Here is a 21,756-nt window from a genome sequence, read left to right as displayed (position 1 = left end):
CGCTTAAGGATGTATTTTTTCACTACTTTTTTTCCCCTTCATTTTGCTATGCATAAGTAACTCCTACAACCCCACTTCAAAAACACTGAGCTATCCCTTTAAGAATCACTTACTTCCCCTTTAAATATCGCTGCCTTTGACAAATGTTGTTCTTTAAGTACGAAACAAGATTATAAACTGCATTTATTCAATCTCAACATGAGGGAAATGTAAATGTAATGTTTACACTGTAGGCTTTGAAACGGAGTTACTTAGTATTATTAGTCTTTATTTCAGACACGTACAGTAGGTCCATATAGGCAGTGAGCTACAGAGACACACTTTGCTACACGTTTGGACAGAGCCAGGCTAGCAGTTCCCCCCTGCTCTCAGTCTTTGTGCTAAGCTAAGCTAAGCTAAGCTAAGCTAAAAAAAAATACACCATGCTAACAGCTGGCTGCGGACAGGAGGGAGGGGACACACACGCACGCGCACACGCACGCACGCACACACACACTCTCACACACACACACACACGCCTCCTCTCACTCCTCCTACATTCGACACTTTCCAGTCGCCTCCCACCGCGGAGCTCGGTGAGTTTCAGGCAGGTTGCCCGCCCCCCTCGGTGCTCGGTGCTCGGTCACACAGGGGACGGAACCTTCCGGCGGGTATCGGTGCGCACACGGACGGAACAAGTCGGAACAGCTCAGCTGTTCTCGCTCCGACACACACACACACCGACACTATTTTCTACACAGGCACAACATGTAGCGGGTCACACCTCGTCTTGGTGATGTTAACACAGGCGCGTTAATGGAGCTGTGAATTAAGACGATTTAAAAAAAAGATTTGTATTTAAATATTAAACCATGATGCAGCCGTAGACTTCCAGAGTGGAAGTTGTTTTTGTTTTCGGTCAGTCCAACAGTTCCCGTCGAGATGGAAAGCCGCGGTCCTTAGTCCGAGCAGACGACATGGGAAAATGGGAGTTGACAATGGTGAGTGTGATATGATTTTTTTCTGTGTGTTCGTGGTGTATGGATTACCACAGAGACGAGGCGATTGCTCTCGGCACTGACACATTTGGGAATAAACGGTGCTTTTATTCTGATTCATGGCATCACTGGTCCTCACAGTCCCACTTATTTGCCCGTTGCAGTTAACTCCTTCATTTATTAATTCCCTAAAACGAAAAGAAGAACTCCCTGTAAACTTTTAAAGACCAATTTCTATGGACTTGCTTTTATGTTATGTCGTCTTTTCATATCTTTTATTTTTTTTGTTATACAAATATGACCTGAAAACCGTATTATTGCTGGAATGCTGATTGTAATTGTCTGTCATTTGTATGTTTTTGTGAAAGCACTCTGTGAAGCTACTTCTAAAAGGTGCTATATAAATAAAATAGTTATTATTGTTATTATTATTATTATTATTATTATTATTATAAACTAAATGTACAGTAACCTGTTGGACTCTACCGTCCACAGGCTGTTTGATTTGAAGACAGGCTACAGTTAGTGCCTCCTCTTCATGTCACATAGCTGAGCATCATATTTAAATATCTCTGAAAAATAATTACCATGCAATCTTTGGAAGAAGAAAAAAAAAACCAGGCCAGTGCCTAATGCTGTTTCCAAGGTATTTCAAAAATCCCAATTGGTTCTGTTGCACAATATAAATGTTTGACTCAAAATGGAAAAACATGTCATTGCCCCTTTAGAGCAGTTTTATTTGAAATGATTAGATTAGGAAAGTTGGCATCTATATTAGAGCTGCAACAGATTAATTGATTATGAAAATAATCGTTAGTTGCAGCCCTAATCTATATATATACTTATCTCACTGATAATTATTTTTTGCGGCCCAAGCGCTGACCAGCAGGAGGCTGGCGAAGGCCCTATTCTTTTGCAAGGGAATTTAGTATTCTTCTCCTTCCCAATCAAGAATATTGTCCAACGAGTCCTCTGAGAAATAGTTTCAGAACAACAGTTGGAAATGTAACCTGACCTTCCAAAAATTAGATGCTCAGCTGTCTGACTCAAATGTGAAATGTTCAACACGTGAGTGAGAGACGTAAACTGATGTCTCATAAGTTCAAGTATGTTGACTATGACTGTGTCCTCTTCCCTGTGTTTAAGTTGCTGTCAGTTAGGACGGAGCAGTCCTCTTGCTTCTTGCTGCTCCCTGATCTGCTCTGCATCTCTTTAGAACCACAGTCCTTCAGTTATTGTGACACATTTGACTTTCATCCAAAAGTGATCACAGCTCCTTCAATTTGGATATTGCACTATTGGCTATATTATGACTTTGATCATAATTTGTGTAATCATTCGGCCCTACCTGCCACTTTTGTGGCCAGAAACTACACCAACAACATCGTAGTGTTTCTGATTCAGACCCGGCTGTCGGCTGTGCTTAGTGCCACCACCACGTCGCCGACACGGAGTGGGACACGAGGCACAGTTTCCTGTCTGTGTGGCAAACAAACGATTCTTGTTTCTGAAAGGGACAATAGGTTTTGTGTGGTACTGGTTCACACAAGCCGTTATGACATTTAAATTACCATTGACACATTGGAGGACGCAGGTCCTCTAAAGTAGATATCTGATTTTAAAATGATTGTTGTGAGACGCAACACACCGTTTCTTTCATCCCCCCCCTTTACACAAAACATTAACTTTAAAAATACTTATTGTTGAAATGCAACTGTGTATTTGAACAGATTGGCTCGGATCTAAAAGCGCAGGACACATTTTTTGTGTAACATTTGCATGTAAACCAAATGGATTTAGACACCAGTCATGCAAGAGCTCTTACTGACACCTGGGGTTATAATGTGACAGAATTAAAGGGGCACTTCCACTGATTTTGCACGTGAAGTTGAGTTCACTTGGCGTGATGTTCTGCTCAGCTTGTGAACACAGTTGTTGCTCATTGTGAGGTTGTCAGAGTCATTGGGCTTGGAGAAGTAAAAAACAAAACAAAACATTAGCAACTAGTATTGCAAACTGGGGCGTACATTTTGAAAAATATGATAAAGATGAATTATGGGAAACGCATGACACTAGAAAACAAAAAGTCAGGGTATGTTGACCTCAATTTCTTCTTTTTTTGAATAATTTGTGGAAGTAAAATACCAAATCACTGCAGAAAATCTGTTCAATGGAAAGTAAAGAAAATGGCTTTTTGACTTGAATAGACGCCATACGTTGGCAGTGAAATGAACACATAAAAACACAGACCACATATTGTTGTGTGGTTCCCCCTCGACCAGACCCTTTTTGAAGACACAGCTGCTCTCTCATTATGCTGCTATGATAATCCTGTTCTCGGGGCAGCAAAGACTGAACAAGGTGCTTAGTATTCACAGCCAACAGACCCTGTTCCTCTTTTGCATGTCGCATCCAGTGCTGCTGAGCGGTCGGGAGGAGCTATTGCTAAAACCCTTGCGGATGGCTCTCATTGAGATCAAACAAGATCCGACCACTTGTGTGAATGCGAAATGGAACCGGCGTGTTTGAATGAAACCGTGACACGAGACTGCTGACATTTTGGATTTGTTATGGTGTTCGGCTTTGAGGTGCTAACCTTTAGATAATCCTGTATTTTGCCCATAAACTTTCACGTGTACCTACAAAGTTCCAGGAAATTTCGTCTTACTGGGAAACTGTGAAAAGGATGAAAGGAAGGATGAAACCAGCTTGTGGATGAACATCTGATAATTGTTATTATTGCGCACTGGCCTGTTTGTGCGGTCGTTGCAGGAATTATGATGGTTATGAGTATAAGCAAACATTACGTAGTAGTTCATAGGGGATTAGCGTGCGTCTCAGCGGTGTTGTGTCACTTGTTTGCGTGTGTGTTGGTTCACCTGAGGGTTTGACCATGAAGGCTTGCTGCTATTTTTACCTCCTTGTGGCTCAACCTCCGACCCCAATGTTGTGACCAGTAACACGACTAGATATGTATTTGTGTATGCGACACGTACCTGTATATTTGCCAGACACGCATTGAATGGCAGCCACCCCGAGTGTCGATATAAAACCCTTATTTCATTAAAACATTATTTTCCATCACCAGAACCCAGTGCAGGAGTGGGGTGAGGAGTTTGAGGACGGTGCAGTCTACGGGGTCACCCTGCGTCGGGAGCCCGCCCCCGCCGCCCCAAGCGCCAGTGACACAAATCCCTCTGCCGCCTTTGTCCAGTACCGGACCTGCAAGGTGCGGCGACTGAAGGCCGCCACCCTGGTCCTGCTGGTGAATCATCTCCTCGACCCCAGCTACCAGGAGCAGGAGTACAGCAAGATCCTCCTCTCCACATACAGAACATTCACCAGTACCTCAAAGCTCATAGAGCTGCTCTTTCAGAGGTAGGCTACCACCTTACTGTATGTCCGGTTTTGTTTGTTTTCTCTTCTCAAAATAATAGTTTTTTTACAGCTGTAAATTGCTCACTTCCTTTCCAGAGTGAGAGAGGATTGATACTCTCATGCCTGTACAGTAAATATGAAGCTACGGCTTGCCGCGGGTTTGCTTTGGTCAATATGAAGACTGGCAACAGATGGAAACAACTAGCTCGGCTCTGTCCAAAAGCAACAACATCTGCTTGCAAGCACCTCTAAGGCCTTACTGTATACCTCACATTCACTCATTAACATTCTGGCTTAGCCGCCCTGATTTTCTTCCCCTAATGAGGAAGGTCAGCCCCTTTGATTCATGACAAAGATCCACCAGCGCAAAATCATCTTTCATTGTGCCTGATTCTGGCTAAGCTTCGTGGGCTCTCATTCATATCCAATGTCACCATGTTGTGTCAGGGTCTTTTTTCATACATCGTTTCCCTGACAAAGCGATCCTCTCCTCCCTGCTTTGATGTAATAATGTAGTACCTGGCAGGTGCTCATTATCCAGAAGCCTACAACAACAATAATTATGCACGGAGTGGTTTTAGGTTGTGGTTGGCATGACTTGAGTTCAGGGTTGGGATAGCTGCAGGGCAGGGGAAAAATAATAATTAAAAGAATATGTACAAAAGGTAGCCTTGAGGGTGCCGCCGAGTGCACTGTGGTTTTTCTGAGCTGTTTTCATTGTTACAGAGATAGCGCTGCCTCAGACCTGGACAACGTTGAATGCTACAGGAGGTAGGTGGACGACTTTAATTCAAAATCCCTTAATACAAACAACAGTTCAGTTGGACTTGACTTGAACCCCTTAGCTGGTTCATTTTTGCTGTGCTGTGGCTGAAATATAGTTAAAATGTAATGACTCTTTTACTGCCTTCCCAGTCCTCTGCTGGCCTTTGTCCAGATATGGTTGGAAGAGTACAGTGAGGACTTCAGGGATCCTCCCATGCACCTGGCACTCAGGCTGCTGTTGGATCACCTGAGGATCAGCTCTGCGGTGCACGTCAATATGCACAGCCAACCCAACTTCTGCTCATTGGCCGGGCAAGCCGAGGCGCTTCTCAAGAGGTTCCAGAAAGAAGGTGATCCTCCACCACATAACGTGACCAAAAGTGATGAAGCCTTCTTGTCCACACGCCAAACCGTCATCATAGCTGTCAGCAATGTGAAAAACCCTCCTGCAAAAAGACACATGCTCACATGATTCCCACTCTTTGTGTCTGTTCAGAAACGGAGACGAGTGTCAGCTCTGCCCTGGCAAATCTGGAACAAGGGGAGGAGGGATCGGGTGACGAGGATTCAGGATGTGAAAACCTTGCGGAACCAGGCGGTGTCATGGATTTCTCCGCTGCAGCCATCGCCGAACAGCTCACCCAAACGGATTCTGTACGTGAGAGGATATATTATGTTCCACATTTACTCATGTCAGCTGCTTTACATTGTTGATGAAAGGCTGATGATTGGTTTTGTTTCCAGGCTCTGTTTGTCAAAGTGGTGCCGTACCAGTGTCTGGGCTGTGTGTGGTCACAAAGGGACAAGAAGGAAAACATGTCTCCCACCATCCGAGCCACCATCGCACAGTTCAATGCCGTCACCAACCAGGTCATCATGTCCCTGCTCTGCCAGCCTGCAGACCCAACCTCCAGTCCAACTTCCTCCTGCCGGCCTCCCACTACTCCTGCGCAAAGGGCCCGCATCATCGAGAAGTGGATCAGAGTGGCTCAGGTTAGTCAAAGAGCCGGAGTGACGAAACACTACGCTGCATTTAGAATCTGTCTCCCGGTCCCAAACTTCAGGAGAACCCCATTAACTCAGCGTTTGTTTAAAGAGAACAATCATCGACACAAAAGCATTACTGGAATATTTGATTTGACATTAAGTGAATCCAGCTAATGCAAATAGTTTCCTCTGCAGGACTGTCGTCGGCTGAAGAACTTCTCCTCTCTGAAGGCGATCCTGTCGGCCCTTCAGTCGAATGCCGTTTACAGGCTGAGAAAGACCTGGGCTGTTGTCAGCAGGTAAGGTTGGCTTATGGCCACTTCTAAGGTCTTTTTTTCCTTCTCTATGGTTGCATTTATTATATTGTGTCCTACATAATTGCTCTTGAATGAGGGCATTGACCCCTCATCCAGTGCAATTAAATGTCACTGACAGAGCAAGTCAGCAAATGTCTGGCCTTTGTGTGACCCATTTTCTGTCAGGTCACATACATTGTAGTAAGCTATTATAATGTCAAGGACACACTGAAGCTTAACTTCATTTTTGTCCTCTTTACGCAGTGTGTGTTATCTAAATTTGTATCAAATGAGCTGCACATTTACATGCTAATGGTTTCTGTTCTCTTTGCAGAGATAGCATGGCCACGTTCGATAACCTCTGCGAGACTTTCCCTGATGAGAACTGTGTTCTCACCAACAAAGAGCTCCTGGGGGAGGTGAGAAAAAACAACACCCCAACAACCTACATTTACTTCACTGTTGACAGTGTTCACCTTTACACGCAAAGGTCATGAACCTCCCATTTAAAAGCGAGTCAAAAACGACCTGTATTTGAACCAGTGAATTTTTACGTTTTTTTTTCTTCATAAAAACGACTTGACCAATTAATCGATTACCAAAAAAAGTTGCTGATTAATTTACAGTCAATTACTATTCGATTAATCGATTGACTGTAGCAGCTCTAAAATTGTCTATCTAAAATAATGTTAGGTGGTGATGCCGAACCAGCTGAGATAAACAAGTACTGTGTATACCTGACAAAAGTGAATGATAAGATTCCTTTCAATTTCCATTATGAAATCCATATGGTTCATCTTTGACACAAGGGTTAATGTTTACCAGCGCAAGCAAGTCAACCTGCTACATCTACATGTGCTTTCAGTCCGAGAAAAAAAAGCCAACCTTAATATGAAATGAAGGCTAATCGCATTATTAATACAAGCAGTGTATGTTTCAGCATGTTGCCATTTCATCTGAAGTTACAGTAAATGTCTAGATTCCGTCTTTAATAATCAAAATGCTGTGACCATGAAAAGAATGGGGATAAGAACTTCAGAGAACATTATCAAGAGAGAAAAAAAACAACCCTCCTGTATATGGATTTTCTCCTTCAATTATTAAAATGGTTCATTTTTCAGTTAATATTGACGGTGTGTTAATGGGAAACTCGAGGCCTCCGGCACATTGTGTTCCCTTTTTTCTTTTATGCAGCCTTCTTTAGGCGACTGCGTCACAGGCGTCTTGTGTCTTGTTATAGTGAAAGGACTTAGTCAATAGTTCACCAGAACTCTCTGTGCACAACAACCAAGCAACTTCCACTAGAATCTGCTGTTCCACGAAAAAAAAGTTCATAGGGATTTTCTTTAGAAATCACCTCCATCTTGTTTTTTTCCCCTCCTTTTCATTCTCTATTGTAGTTGTATTCAGGCACTGCCTTTTTACAAAGGCAGTTTTTACTATGTAAACACAATAAATCATACATATACCTAATGATGTTGACTGAAAGATATTACATATAAACACTCAAGAGGCAGGGAGGTGGCCAACCTCTCTGTCACAGGATAACTATTAAACAGGATGTCCAAGTTAATATGTAATAAACTTTGAAACATTTGCTTTCATAGGCCACTTTACATTTCTCCAACAGGCTTCACTCAAAGCCATCTTGTGTGCTTATGTGTGCGTCTATGAACAAATACATGCATGCATGCATGCAGGTGTAGGTTAGTTCTTTTTTAATCACTTGTTTTTGATAAGCTGCCAATGTATGTGTCCTATATCCTGAATATAGCTCTGTCTGTTCTCTTGGACAGGACGGAGGCCAAGCGACCGTGGGTAACATTTCTCCAAAGATATTCAAGCGGTGTCCGATCCGCAGACAGATGGTAAGTCCTGCCGCTCTGGATGAGAAGAGAGTCAAGATGTTGTGGAGACATGACATGAGGCCCAGTGGGTCTAGTTATACCGAAACACTTAGCAGCAAACGTTCATCTTCTAGCCACATTAAATGTCATCCTCTTCATATTCTAAAACTCTTATAAAACCCACGAGAGAGCCGATTTTACCTCAGCGTGTGGGTGGAGGATCCGAGACACGGCAGACACCCAAACCTATCTTTAGCCTTTGCTCGGTGCTGAACAAGTTTCAAATAGCCTCAGATCACAAGGATTATAGGATAGTAATAATAGACTAGACCGGGGTCGTTTATGAGTCATATGCACATTCTTCTGGGCTGTAACATAAACCCACAGCGCCGCTCACTGGGCCATGCTCTGTGTGAGTGTTGTCCAATTGCAACATGGAGTTTAAAAAAAGAAAGGAAAAAAAGAACTAAAGCTGGATGGTAACAGATCCACTGACAATGGAACTGGGGTGACACTTATGAGGCTGTATGTGTAACGAGCAGTGTGCTTATACATCGTATCTTTGCAGAGTACGTCCAGCGGAGTGGTTCCTTACCTGGGCACCTATCTGACCGTCCTCACCATGCTGGACACGGCTCTGCCCGACACCGTGGAGGTACAAAATGTAACCTCCCCTGTATTATGTTTGACTGACTTTTTGAAATATCTCATCATACTATAACACTATCTGATCAATTTATTTGAACTAAAGAAGCAGTACATTTCACAGACGGCTTTACATAGAAACATTCAAATGCCTGCACTCTGGATTTAGGATAATCACTGAAAATGTCCGTGGCTATTTCACCAGTTTGCTTGATATGGTTTGCTGTTGCTCTGGCTGTGCAGGCAGCTCTGCCCAGTCCACTCACTCCACCAACCCAGAGTGCTGTCACTCTGTTTTTAAAAATCTCAGTGTTGTGGCCACTGCAAATGCATTTCATTTCACTGAAATTACATGCCTATATAAGACCAAAAATAAGAAAAACGGACGATTAAGGCTTTCAGCTTCTTTTGTCGCGTCGAAAAATGTGTCCATCAGCTTCTGTGGCTGGTGTGCGAACAGTTAATGACTGACCAGAATTGACTTTATTGTCATTGTGAGTACATACAACCAAATTTAAATTGCTACTCTATGGTGCACACATAAAAACACACATTGAATAAAAACAGAGAGCACAGAACGTGGAGAGATGGTAAAAACTAGAATGAATAGTCAAATAAGTTATGTGACATTGACCATTTGTGTACAATATGAAGTTGTGCCTATGTCAATATTTTATTACAACTGTTTTATACCATATTATAAATTACTAAATTGGGGATGTTATGATAAAGTGTTACTGTGATGTGTTTGTTCATTTTTGATCCATTTAATCATTGAAAAATGTAATAAATAAATAATGTACAATCTACTCTTTTGACAGGGTGGGCTCATAAACCTTGAGAAGAGGCGCAGGGTGAGTGGAACCTCTTTGAGTCATCTTAAATATATTCCCTTTTTTTATTCTCATTTTCCACAGTAGACATAAACAAAGGTGTACAGATAATGTTCTCTCAGCACTGCATGCTTGTGTGGTCGGGTGTGTACCTCGTGTTTGCACTGTCAAAGTAAACAGAGCGGGTTGAACATATTGATACTTGTTTTTCTTTTTAGAACATGACATGTGCATATATCTTCAAGGAACATTTTACAACAGCTTTGTAACTGTTCAAAGTCTCGCCTTGTTGCTCTTTGGCAGGTTATGTATCCACAGAGGAATCAGGACGGCGTGCAGTCTGTGTGTCGCTCTGTTTATGGACAGACGTTTCTCTCTCTCTCTCTCTGCAGGAGTTTGAGGTCCTGTCACAGATCCGTGTGCTGCAGGCGTCCTGTTCGCAGTACAACCTGCCCCATCACCCCAGAGTCGCTGCCTGGCTGCGGGGATACATGCTGCTCACTGACCAGGAGAGGTGAGATGGCGAAAGGTGTTTGTTTTCCCCCCGGTATAGGAAACCCCGTTTCAAAGCCCAATAAAAGAATTCTGGTTACATAATCTGGTAAATAAATGTCACGCCCCACTGATATATGGCATCTGGTCAGTGAATCACTTATCAGTCGAGGCATGGCTCTAGTGCAGTCAGAGTTTCAGTGTTGTCATAAAGAGGTTGTTATGATGAAAAAGAAATCAAAACACTAACTGACTAAACTCTGGCAAAGCAGCATCGCTTTGAAAATCAAGCAGTTCATGAAATCTTTGCCGTATGATTTAACACCAGCTGCTGGGTCCAATATTAACCTTATGGCAAAAATAACCAAATAATTAGCTTCTGCATTTCTGAAACTAATACATCTCAGTGTGTTATTATTAAATGTTACTATTGCTTTCATTTAATTTTCATAACAAAGTAGCATTAGATTTCGTTGTGTATCATTATGTATATTTTTTGTCCCAAATTCCCATTTTAAATTGTTTAAATTTCATAATGGTATTTCTACCGCAACTGCTGTCAGCAAATTTAGCCAGTTAGGTCTTCTCTTTTTTTGTGGTGCTTGGTAAAGTTATTTATTTTAAATACTGAACACTTTGGGGCTCCATAGTCGATTTCTGGTAAAAGATTTTTTTTTAAAAAGTGCATTGCACAAAAGCAATGTAATAAATCTGAAATAACCGAACTGTTGACCACCTGACTGGGCAAAAGATATATGTGCATTATCTCCTTTGGTGCCTCCACTACTGACGATTCCTTAACAAGTGCAAAATCTAAGACAAGACAATCTGTCCCAGAGGGTTTTTTTTTCAGCGTTCATGTCTGTTGTGTTACAGCTATGAACTGTCGAGACAGCTGGAGCCTCCGGTGGATCTGTGTTCACCGACTCTCTGGAGCCAGCGCACACTCACAAAGAAACTCTCCAGGTGAGTGTTGTGTTGTGCTCTTGTCTGATTTGGATATTTAAACACACGCTCGAGCGCACCTTGTTCTATGCACACGTGACTTAAACGCTGAGGTCACGTTTGGTGCAAACACTGTTAGGTAACATGTTTTGTTTTGCCATTTCTAAGGAAAGGAATAAAATGTTTAGAGAGCTGATCCACAGTATGAGGGAGAAATATATTCTATGATATCATACAATTATATGGAACAGCTTTATTGTCATCATAGAGGGATTTTTGTCTGGCTTCTATGAACCAAGCTCAAGTGAAATCTTTGTCCTCTAGTCTCCTGACAGTGAGCGAAGGATCCAAGAAGCTCCGCGCCGACCAGATCAGCGTCTCGTCGTCTGGATCCAGTGGATCTGAGATGGAGGACCTCTCCTCCCCACACTCGGCCTGTTCCATCAGACTGCAGGTGAACGGCTGTTTGTGTGTGTGTTGTGTGTGTGTGTGTGTGTGTGTGTGTGAGGTTTACGCGTCTTCCCTAATCGTCTCATAGCCTTGTTTTCTGTCCTATATGACGCGAACAGTGGTGTCTTTGTTGAAAGCGTCGTCATGCTGTGCATTCATCTGAAGGGGTCTCTGTGCTCGGCACAACAGCCACTATTTACACGACACAAACAATAGTCGCCGTTTCAAGGAGCCGAAAGAAAAACCTGAGGCAATTCTGATGAGAAGTAAATTACACTGAATGGATTTTAATAACTGGGAAAATTACATAATCTCCCTTCACAAGAAATTATTTTTGAAGGGTTATTGAAACTATCGTGAGCTAGCTCAACCAGTGGGATTATAACTGAGCATGTCAGTTGAAATCCCGATCTCTCTCGATTCTCGCTGCTGCTGTGTCTCAATAGCTTCGTTGTTCCCTGTAGAACAATCAGTTTTTAAAACATTACAAATTTCTGACCATATTCCCCGTGGCACTGATCAATTTGCTCTTATCTCTAATCTCCCTTTCCTCTTCTCTGCAGTCCTTCCACAGCTCATGCAACAATGTTTCCGAGGCTTTCTCCTCGTCCTCGTCCTCCTCGTCCTCTTCCTCCCCCTGCTCGTCCGCGGCTTCCTCTCCAGACTGCCCCACTCCCTGTAGCTCCTCCTCCTACCGGCGGACGGACCTCCAGCCCCCGGCCTCGTCGTGCGGCGGCGCTCGGCCGAAGCCCGGTCCGGCCTCGCACCACAAGCGTTCCGTGTCCCTGATGTCCCTGCCCGTGTACAACCGCCAGCTGGCTGACTCGTGCATAGTCCGGGTGAGCGTCGACCTGTCCCACTACAACGGCAACATGTACAAAAGCATCCTGGTGAGTTCATCCTCCACAACTGATTTCAATATATTTGGTCTGAACCACTTTTCCTCCCACATTTAAAAATGTATATTTATAAGATGTAATTTGAAAATGTCAGGTAAAAGAATGAGTTACTAAATGATTTGCGTGTTAAGCTAAAATGAAAGTATGATTTATTAAACTTAACAATGATATATAAAGTAATTAAAATGACCTCCACCTCGACTAACTACAGCATTAACTGTGGCCTGTCTTGGTCATATCTCCCTTGAAAAGAGATGGGCCTCTATTGGGCCTTTCCTGGTTACAATTTATTTTTTAAATAATACTTTATGATTATTAATAATTATATTGTGATATATATTAATATATCACAATACTTTAGTATTGTGATATTTTACTATATATCACAATACTAAAGTATACAAGCAAAGTAGTAGTAGTAAATATTTTTCTACAAAAGTTAAGAAATTTAAAATACATTTCCTGCTTCTGCCTTGTGCGAAAATCCATAATATATGAATATACAGATATTTTTCATCTCCAAAGTACAACTCTTTGGAGATGGAAATCTCCTACTCCACTATAAAGTCAGGGTTTGTGGTCTGGTGGCTTCGGGTTTCCACATCGCTCTCCTGAAACTTGCACATTGGATCATAAACTCAGCGAATGCCTGTAAAACATTCCTAATAATAAATATAGGAATAGATAAATAAATAAAAAACAAGCTCTGCACATAGTTTGCTCATCATTCTGCATCGTGAAGTTATAACATCCAACTTGCAAAATCCATTTTTGAGTGGAAGCATACTTTAATATAAGAATGTGCAGTAAATACTTCTCCCACTGCTATGCTACACTTTAACATTTAATAGCGGAACCAGTTAATGCGCTATAGTTAAGCACGATGTTGTGACCTCCCTCTTCCTTTAGGTGTGTTTTACAGCACTTATGATTTTTTTTGTCCTTCATAGTTAACCAGCCAGGACAAAACTGCTCAGGTGATTCAGAGGGCACTGGAAAAACATCACCTCGGGCACATGAATTGGCAGGAGTTCACGCTGACGCAGGTCATCTCCCAGGAGAGAGGTCAGAACAGAATTGACTTGGAAAATACTCTTGTCGTGAAAATAATGCAGAAATAAAACGGCCCTTTGGGCACTTACTCTTGTTGTCTTCTGTTTTCAGAGTTGCTCATCCCGGACAAAGCCAACGTCTTCTATGCCATGTCCACAACGGCAAACTTTGACTTTGTTTTGCGGCAGTTCCCCAAAGGGCAGAAGAAACCACTGAGGGCCACGTCGAGCCTGGGGCGGTACACAAAGTAGCGCGGCGGGTCTACACATTTTTCCAGCTGGGAGAACATGCAAGTGTGCTTTCTGGAGAGTAGTCTTAAATTTTGTAACACTTTTTCTAGAGGATACTGTAAGAACATTCTCAGAGATGGGCAGTTTTCACTGAAGACGTGAAAATGTGACTTTTTTAACGAGATAATGCAAAAGCACTTTAAGAAGAGGAATGCAGCAGGAACTGATGAAGCTTAACAAAAAAAAATAAGACTAACCCCTGATCGGACTTTCTTTTATTTCCTGTAGGGAAAACAGGGTGTGAATCCTACCATTAAACCAAAAAAGTAAAGAAAAACACAAAAAAAAACCCTCATTCCTTTCCTCTTCCCCAGAGGTGCGTTGGTGATAGATATCCTCTGACTCTGCTGCTACATGTCACTTTCAATAACTGTTGATATGAAGGTGCGCACAGAAACCCGCTCCCCCAGAGAGCGACGCATGACCGACATCGATGGCCTATTTGTACACGCCACGTCGAGACGTGACCGGAACATTTCCCCCCACACACAGCTGGACGCCATTAATAGCCTGTCTGTGTCGGAGAAGGGAATCGGGGTCAGATGTTGCGCGAGCAGGTGCACAGACGGTATCGAACTCCCGGGGGCCCCCGCAGCGGGTTGTCTGCCATCGAGATGAGACACCCTGCTGTGCCAGTGCCATCCGGGGAGAGGGTGTATGAGACGTGCTCACCAGGGATCACTGTGTTCCCCGGGGGGGAGTTTCGGCCCGGCTCCGCCGTGATGTTTGCCATGATGTTTATCGCGCGTGGCTCGGCTCGCAGCCCCGACTGGAAAGTTGGCATTCCTGAACTCCATGGTAACCATGGCAGCAGCAGTGATTCGATGGACCAGGTGATGTAAACGGCAAATTTGTACTGTATCTGAATGAAAGGACAATAAGGGTGAACTGTTGTGTAATGCTTTTAGTGATAGTGCTGTGACAAAGAGTTTAAATTTTTTTTAATGTTATGTATTTATTTTTTCACTTTGGTTCCACTGTGCACCTTTATTTGATTGACACGTTGAGATGACTCACTAGGCTTTAACTCATCTTCTGATTGGTTGGAAAATCCTTTTTATTAGAAACTACTTTTCAAATGCTTTTATTTTGTGATCTGTTGGACATCTTATTTTCTGATTATTACTGAGAATATTTAAAATGTATTTTTTATTTTAAATATCTTGATTGTATTTAACAATGTGGCTCAAGCCTGGATGTAACTGGGTCTTAAATGGCTTGACTTAAACGCCTAATGATGAATTTATATGTGATGGTTTCACTGACATCTATTGACAGTAACAGTGTAGTGAGATCATATTTTCTTACGCCAGAGAGTCAAAGAGGAAGAGTTATATAATGAACAGGACACAAAGGTTTTATCTCTCAAGTCCCCTTGGAGCAATCTGGGAGTCGAAAGCCTTGCTCAAGGGCACATAGCTGTCCTCTTCACGCCTCCAGCTCCCGCAGAGTAAACACTTCACCAGAAGCTTTCTCCTCCTGACACGGTGCAATATCCCCTAAACAATATCTTTGCTTATAAAAACTGGTAATTGTTCAATCTTTTCATTTTTAATGAAGATAAATGTTACGGTTATAAAACAAAATGAATAAACTGTCTGGAAAAAAAAAATCTGATTTGAAATGCATTTTCACCCAGCGTTGACAACCTTCTAATAAAGAAATGTTGCTATTGATCTGCTTTTTTTCCTGCTAGTGAGCCAAATTGTCATGAATAAAGTGTTTCCTTTATGAATGATTTAGAAGTTTTCTATGTTTTCAAGCTTAACAATGTCAATGTTAATGTAATCTGGGGAAATAGTGTTTGTGGGGCAAGAATGTGTTGTTTTTTCTTCTCCTTCATCCCTATTTTTTTTGTTTATTTGTTGAACAATGGGGATTTTTTTCTTTCTTTCATATGCAAGACAGCATACAAGTTATGGGCACCCATGAATCTCCTTTAAAAAAATGCAAATCAACCAATTTTGTATGAACAGAATATTTAAATGAGAGGTCCACAGTTACAGAACTTTAAAAAAAACAACAACTTTAGTAATAGTGAAATTGAACAAACCTAAAATATTCGCAGGCTATAATGAGACCCACCCTTTTGGTGAATTTAGATTAAAAACATAATTCTCACCTGAGCTCTGAGTTCACATGACCTGAATGAACCTGAATGAGGTGTCACAGCATAAAACGGTTTCTCTTTCGCAGTGGTGAAGACTAGATACCCGAGAGCATCAGAAATGCCATTGTCAAAAAACAACAATCCCAAAGGCTACAAAGTAGTCTCAATTCATTATGTTATCAATTTGATTCACAGTCATAACGCACTTGCAATGCTTTGAGGTGAAGGCCCTCAGGTCTTTCAGCGAGTCAACGGTACAAAGCAGCTGCAGGTGATATGGTGGGTTACACCGCTGACTTTGGTACAGAAGGTCAGGAGTTCGATACCAGGTCAGGGCGTGGCTGTAAGTGGGCGCCCTTGGGCGAGGCCCCTTAATGCTGCCTGCCTACAGTACCTCTGATATGACTCCAAAAAAGAGAAATCAATGTAAGTGGCTTTGGACAGCAAAATGAACGTAATGATAAAAAGCGCACACACCCAGTTGCACAAAAGAACGGCTGAAAGGGAAAAGAGGGACGGAAAATTAGTCCTAATCCTGTTGAAAACCTTTAGAGAAAGCTGGAAGCTGCCATTGCAACAAGGACTCCTGCTGACAAGAAAGAGCTTGAACACATGGAGGACTGTCTGTGCTTGAACGTCACAGTGGAAGAGTGGCAGGAGGAGCCAACAGCAGACAGGTACCATAGAGATTAATGGCTATTGGGCTAGGGTTAGGGAAAGTCTGGCCCCTGGGCCCTATATGCCCCCAAAAAACAATTCATTGATACAAAAAAGCAATTCAGAATACAGGGAAAACTCTCATGACGGCCACTATTTTTTTCCCCCTAAACACAGACAACAACAACAACAACAACATAAAACATGAATGACTAATGTGCGCCCTTTAATTCTAAGTAGTCGTCTCCGGCCCTTTGCCTGCCAGGTCACGGTCAGGGTGAAGGAAACCCACACGCGCACGCGCACACACACACACACACACACACACACACACCTGTGCCGTACGTCGCTAACAAGCAACATGGCGGCCGCCAGGAAAAGAGGAGTGGCTGCGGAAGTCGCACTTTTAAGAGCAAATGGACAAACGTCGAGGACACGCCTGTGGACCACCGCCCTCAGTTAGTTTAACGCTCTTCAGTGCCCGACAAGCAGCTTCTTCGAGACTGTCTGAAAGAGACAATGGCGCGACACCGGCCAATTCAGCGCAGTGTCTTGTTGTGAATTAGCTAATAGCTACGAAGCTAACGCCCCATTCAGAGGCAGAACGTGTGAAGAGGACTTTTTGTTTGTCCGCCGTGGGGCTGCTTGGAGTTTGACTCAAAGAACCGTCGCAGAGCAGTTTACTGAAGTGGCACATGATGCAAAAAAAGACAGTGATATAAAGATATAAGATATAAAAGACATTTCCAGTTTGAGTCTCTCTGGCCTGCTATGAAACAACAGACCCACTGGACATTTTTTCTGTGTGGAATCACTGCCAAGTTTGATACCATGTATCATCATCATCATCATAACCGCCTTCATCATTAGCATCATCATCAGCGCCTTCATCATCAGCATCAACATCATCAGCGCCTTCATCATCAGCATCAGCACCTTCATCATCAGCGCCTTCATCAGCATCATCATCATCAGCACCTTCATCATCAGCATCATCAGCGCCTTCATCATCATTAGCACCTTCATCATCATCATCATCAGCGCCTTCATCATCAGCGCCTTCATCAGCATCATCATCATCAGCACCGTCATCATCAGCATCATCAGCGCCTTCATCATCATCATGTGAGGTCAGACACCTCGCCCGATGAAGGTTCCAGCCGTCACGTCAGAGGTCAGTGTGAAATATGTGCTCAATAATCTAGTGTTGCCCTCAAAGGTTGTTATGGAAAGTTTAAATGACCCCTGACAGAAAGGGTCCCTCACCTCTGATCTAAACGTTTTCGAGAACATGAGTTGACATGTTGACAGTAAATCGCCTCTGTTGTGGTTGAGCAGATTTATACATCTCAGGGTTTTTTTTCTCCAATTTTTACGTTTAGTTTTTCCCTTTGATTAATTTCAATTACTCAAATTAATAACTAGTTTTTTTTTATTATTATAGCAAGTCCACATACAGATGACCAACAGTGTGTTTGAGACGACAAGAGTACCGAAACACAAGACACAAGACAAACGTATAATAGATAATATAATATACGTATAATAGATTTAAAAAAGCCAAGGAACATTCTAAGGGGAGTGTACAGTTTTAGTTTGTTTTTGAAATGGACCGTGTCACAGTTCAATCTACGTAGTGCATCATTTGTACACAACAAAGAAAGGTCTTTTGGCTTTTGTGAATTTACATTTATGGATGCAATGTTTTTTATTCTGTGGGATTTTATTTCCAAAGTACTTTGTCTTATATCCCCACCTTTTCCCTTGACATCACTGACCTCTACAGGCACCAGTGTGTGGTGCAGAGTGAAAAGCCTTGTTACTGTCCTGAGCCTCTTACTTCAGCAAACAAATCCTGTTTGTCTCATGTTGGCATATTCATTTCTCCCTCATAGAATAGATGTCATGTCCTGACCATGTCCTCCAGCCACACACACACACACACACACACACACACACACACACACACACACACACACACACACTTGTCAGCCCATGTGGGCCGCCCCCGTTATGTCTAACACACTCCAATAAAAATAATATTCTATCATCCAGTCATATTCTACACTCTGCTGTACACACAGGAGAAGACTACACTTCTGAAGTCTGATCAGTCAGCACACCCGAGTTGAATGAAAAAAGAAAAGTGGCAGAGATGGTTCTCCTCATTTACTACACTGACCTCAGATAAACTTTGTTTATTAAAGTCGCCACTAGATGGAGTCAGAGAGCTGCGTGCTCAGCCAATGGCGAGCTCCTTGTCAGTATAGAGTGCAGCTACGTGGAGACGCCAGACCGGGGGGACATTCAACTTGTCAGAGTGTGAGCATATCTGGTTCCTGGGTGTGTTTGGCAGTGTATGATTGTGTGTATAATAACAGTGGCATTAACTCAAAACCCTCATGCCATCATGATCATCATACAACCTAAGTCTCTTTGAAATATAGAGGCGAATAATATCTACACACGGCTGCTTTTCGGATGACAGGATCATAGCAGTCAAGGAATTTCAGAACCGGGACCTGAAAAGAGCCTGTCCTCTGCTGAGTGCTGCTGACCCATCTTCCCACTCAGTGCACTTGGCTGCAGTGGACGCTCGCTCAGCAGAGCGCGTTTGGAATCATTAGATGAGGACTTGCCTCACCCTGTGTGTGTGTGTTTGTGTGTTGTGGAGGATGCTCAGGTCAGCAGTTCTGGAGGAGAAACAGGACACGGCCCCTCATCTAATACTCTCTCATGTATTATGTATACGTGTGATTTCCGGCCCCGCCTCGCCTGCGAGTTTGGCTGCGTGTACTCACATGCCACCGAGGAAGTGTGTACATAATATCGACGCTGCTCGTGATCCCACAATGATATTTATCAGCCTTGTAAGAGCCAGAGGAGACATTCAAGGTCTTATCTGGATCGGGTCCAGGAGATCGGCGTGGTAGCAGGTCTCTGATGAAGACCGATGAGGCGTGGAGTTAAGCTGTCAATAAAATCGATGGTCTTCACGGATGTTGACCCCTTGGTGTATGAGGACGTCACGGGACGTTTCTGTTCAAGGCTATTTCTGTTATTTTCCACACAGATCTCACGCCTATTAAGCATTTTGTTTTCCACCTAAATGTAATAATAAAGACTGTAGCATTTAGTGGCATCTAGTGGTGACATTGGAAATCAACTTAATAATCAGAGCTGCAACAGTTAATCGATTAATCGATGGTTTCACATGCAGAGGTGCTAGCTGTTACATTTGAGGTGAACATGAACGTTAATCTCTATCAGGATGAAGTTCACAGACATGTTCTCACCTTTTGAAAATGCCCTTTGTGTTTTTTGTTTGTTTGTTTGTTTGTTTCATAACCACAGAAACTAGAAGCTGTGAGAGTGTGGAACCTGGTGAAAGTGTTTGTCACGACACACAATTCCGCTGTTTTTGCAGCTCTGACCAGAAGAAAAGAGGCGTGAGTGTGTGTGTGTGTGTGTGAGATGCATGTGGGTTGAGGTCAACGAGTTAGTGCCATGTTTTCACAATCCACATAGCTGTTACACATGTTCCAGTGGCTGTAATAGCTGTAACAAAGGCATTTGGAAGACCTGTTAGCATGTGCCCACTTTGCACACTGTTGATAAACACAAGCTTGTTCTCCATTCTCAGAAGAGGAAGCAGGATGGGGGGGGTGCACCTACTGACCCTATAAGTATACGTGTGTGTGTGTGTGTGTGTGTGTGTGTGTGTGTGTGTGTGTGTGTGTGTGTGTGTGTGTGTGTGTGTGTGTGTGTGTGTGTGTGTGTGTGTGTGTGTGTGTGTGTGTGTGTGTGTGTGTGTGTGTGTCAGTCACATGGACAGACGGTATATACAAACACTGACTCACTATGAGTGACAGTCGTGCCTGTTTTGCACTAATGAACCTCTAGATATATTCTTGGCAGGGTGTCGATTGGCTGCGCCATACGCGCACACGCTCAAGGCGAATATGCATGAAAGGCTAAATATGACTCCCCTCTTACCCCCGGAGAGACATTTGCGCGATTGCATACACGTTTGCGCTCACATACATAGATATCTTATGCCCACATGAGTTATTCGTGGCTCTCGATCCCTCACCTCCGTAAAACGAGTGTGGGCTGTCGATCAGGATTGTTAACCTTCTCCCAGCTGCTACTGGCGCTGCCACGGAGAAACGCACACTGGAGTCTCACGTATCGAGATGACATTGTTAATGTTAGAAGATTTGAATCACGTGATCTATGAATTTATGGGACTATAATGTGGTTCTGGAACTTTTCTCGTCAGGCCTTTAACCCATCTACAAAAGGGGCTTTGGACAGTATAAATCATGATCATATTAGCTTCAAGCTTTTTAATTTTTGTATCAATAGGAAACCGTATGAAAGCTGTGAAAATGCTCTATTGAGCCCCTGTTGTTTGAAAAGTGAACATGGCTATTTTTCTCTATGTAGATTATGTAGAGATGATGTGTAGGAAATGGCAAATTAAAAGTGGAGAAAGATAAAATTCAGATCCCGGTGATACCCATAGTAGGTTTGTGTTTCATTGGTCCTACTCTCAGATTTAGAAAATATTGAGTTGATGATAATCTTTCCTGTAAAACCGGAGTAAGAGTCCCGTCAGACTTGGCCAGGAGGACTTTAGAGCTTTTCTAAATGAGGTTAAGCTTTGTAAAGATTTTTGCTACAATACTTTGACACAACAGTTTAAATCTCTTCTATTGGATTAAACCACAGGGATCTGGGGTTGTTCGAGAAAAGCAGGAAGTGATAGAGTGCCTTGTGGTGTTTCTGTCGTTAAGTCTCTACTTTATAAAAACTGTAAAAGACAACGGTCAGAAGAAATACTAAAGGAAACAAAAGTATTGTCATGAATCTATCATCTATCCATCTATCTGTTCATAATTGTATATTTGTGATATATATATATATATGTATATATGCATATGTATAATTGTGTGCGTGTGTGTATATATATATATATATATATATATGTATGAATGTGTGCATCTAAATCTATTTATACATACATATACGTAGACGCACATATGTTTATGTGTGCTTATGTATACATACAAAATTATGAAACTGGATATGTATATAATGTCATTACACACACACACACACACACACAC

At 42.6% G+C, this 21,756-nt stretch overlaps 2 protein-coding genes across 4 annotated transcripts in view; both read left to right on the top strand.

Moving 5' to 3' along the window:
• Positions 1 to 487: 487 nt before the first annotated feature.
• On the top strand, positions 488 to 15,533 carry LOC118289034 (ral guanine nucleotide dissociation stimulator-like 1). Its single transcript, XM_035615676.2, has 17 exons — positions 488 to 980; positions 4,066 to 4,355; positions 5,082 to 5,126; positions 5,271 to 5,470; positions 5,617 to 5,774; positions 5,865 to 6,113; positions 6,303 to 6,406; positions 6,738 to 6,822; positions 8,200 to 8,271; positions 8,819 to 8,905; positions 9,717 to 9,749; positions 10,121 to 10,242; positions 11,097 to 11,186; positions 11,490 to 11,619; positions 12,179 to 12,505; positions 13,465 to 13,579; positions 13,679 to 15,533. Exons 1-17 carry the CDS (start codon positions 957 to 959, stop codon positions 13,816 to 13,818), a joined length of 2,271 nt encoding a protein of 756 aa, XP_035471569.2. The 5' UTR covers positions 488 to 956; the 3' UTR covers positions 13,819 to 15,533.
• Positions 15,534 to 17,636: 2,103 nt separating this feature from the next.
• Positions 17,637 to 21,756, top strand: part of plppr2a (phospholipid phosphatase related 2a) — a 143,777-nt gene continuing 139,657 nt past the window's right edge. For 2 of the 3 annotated variants that reach the window (XM_035614042.2, XM_035614041.2), the window contains exon 1: positions 17,637 to 17,798. The gene's annotated coding sequence lies outside the window, so the exon portion shown is untranslated. The remainder of the gene's footprint in view (positions 17,799 to 21,756) is intronic. The other variant, XM_035614040.2, reaches the window with a different exon arrangement.

Source organism: Scophthalmus maximus, chromosome 17 (genome assembly GCF_022379125.1).
Source record: "Scophthalmus maximus strain ysfricsl-2021 chromosome 17, ASM2237912v1, whole genome shotgun sequence".
NCBI lineage: Eukaryota > Metazoa > Chordata > Actinopteri > Pleuronectiformes > Scophthalmidae > Scophthalmus > Scophthalmus maximus.
The sequence above is the reverse complement of the archived record's forward strand: the minus strand, read 5'-3'. Positions and strand labels throughout refer to the sequence as shown.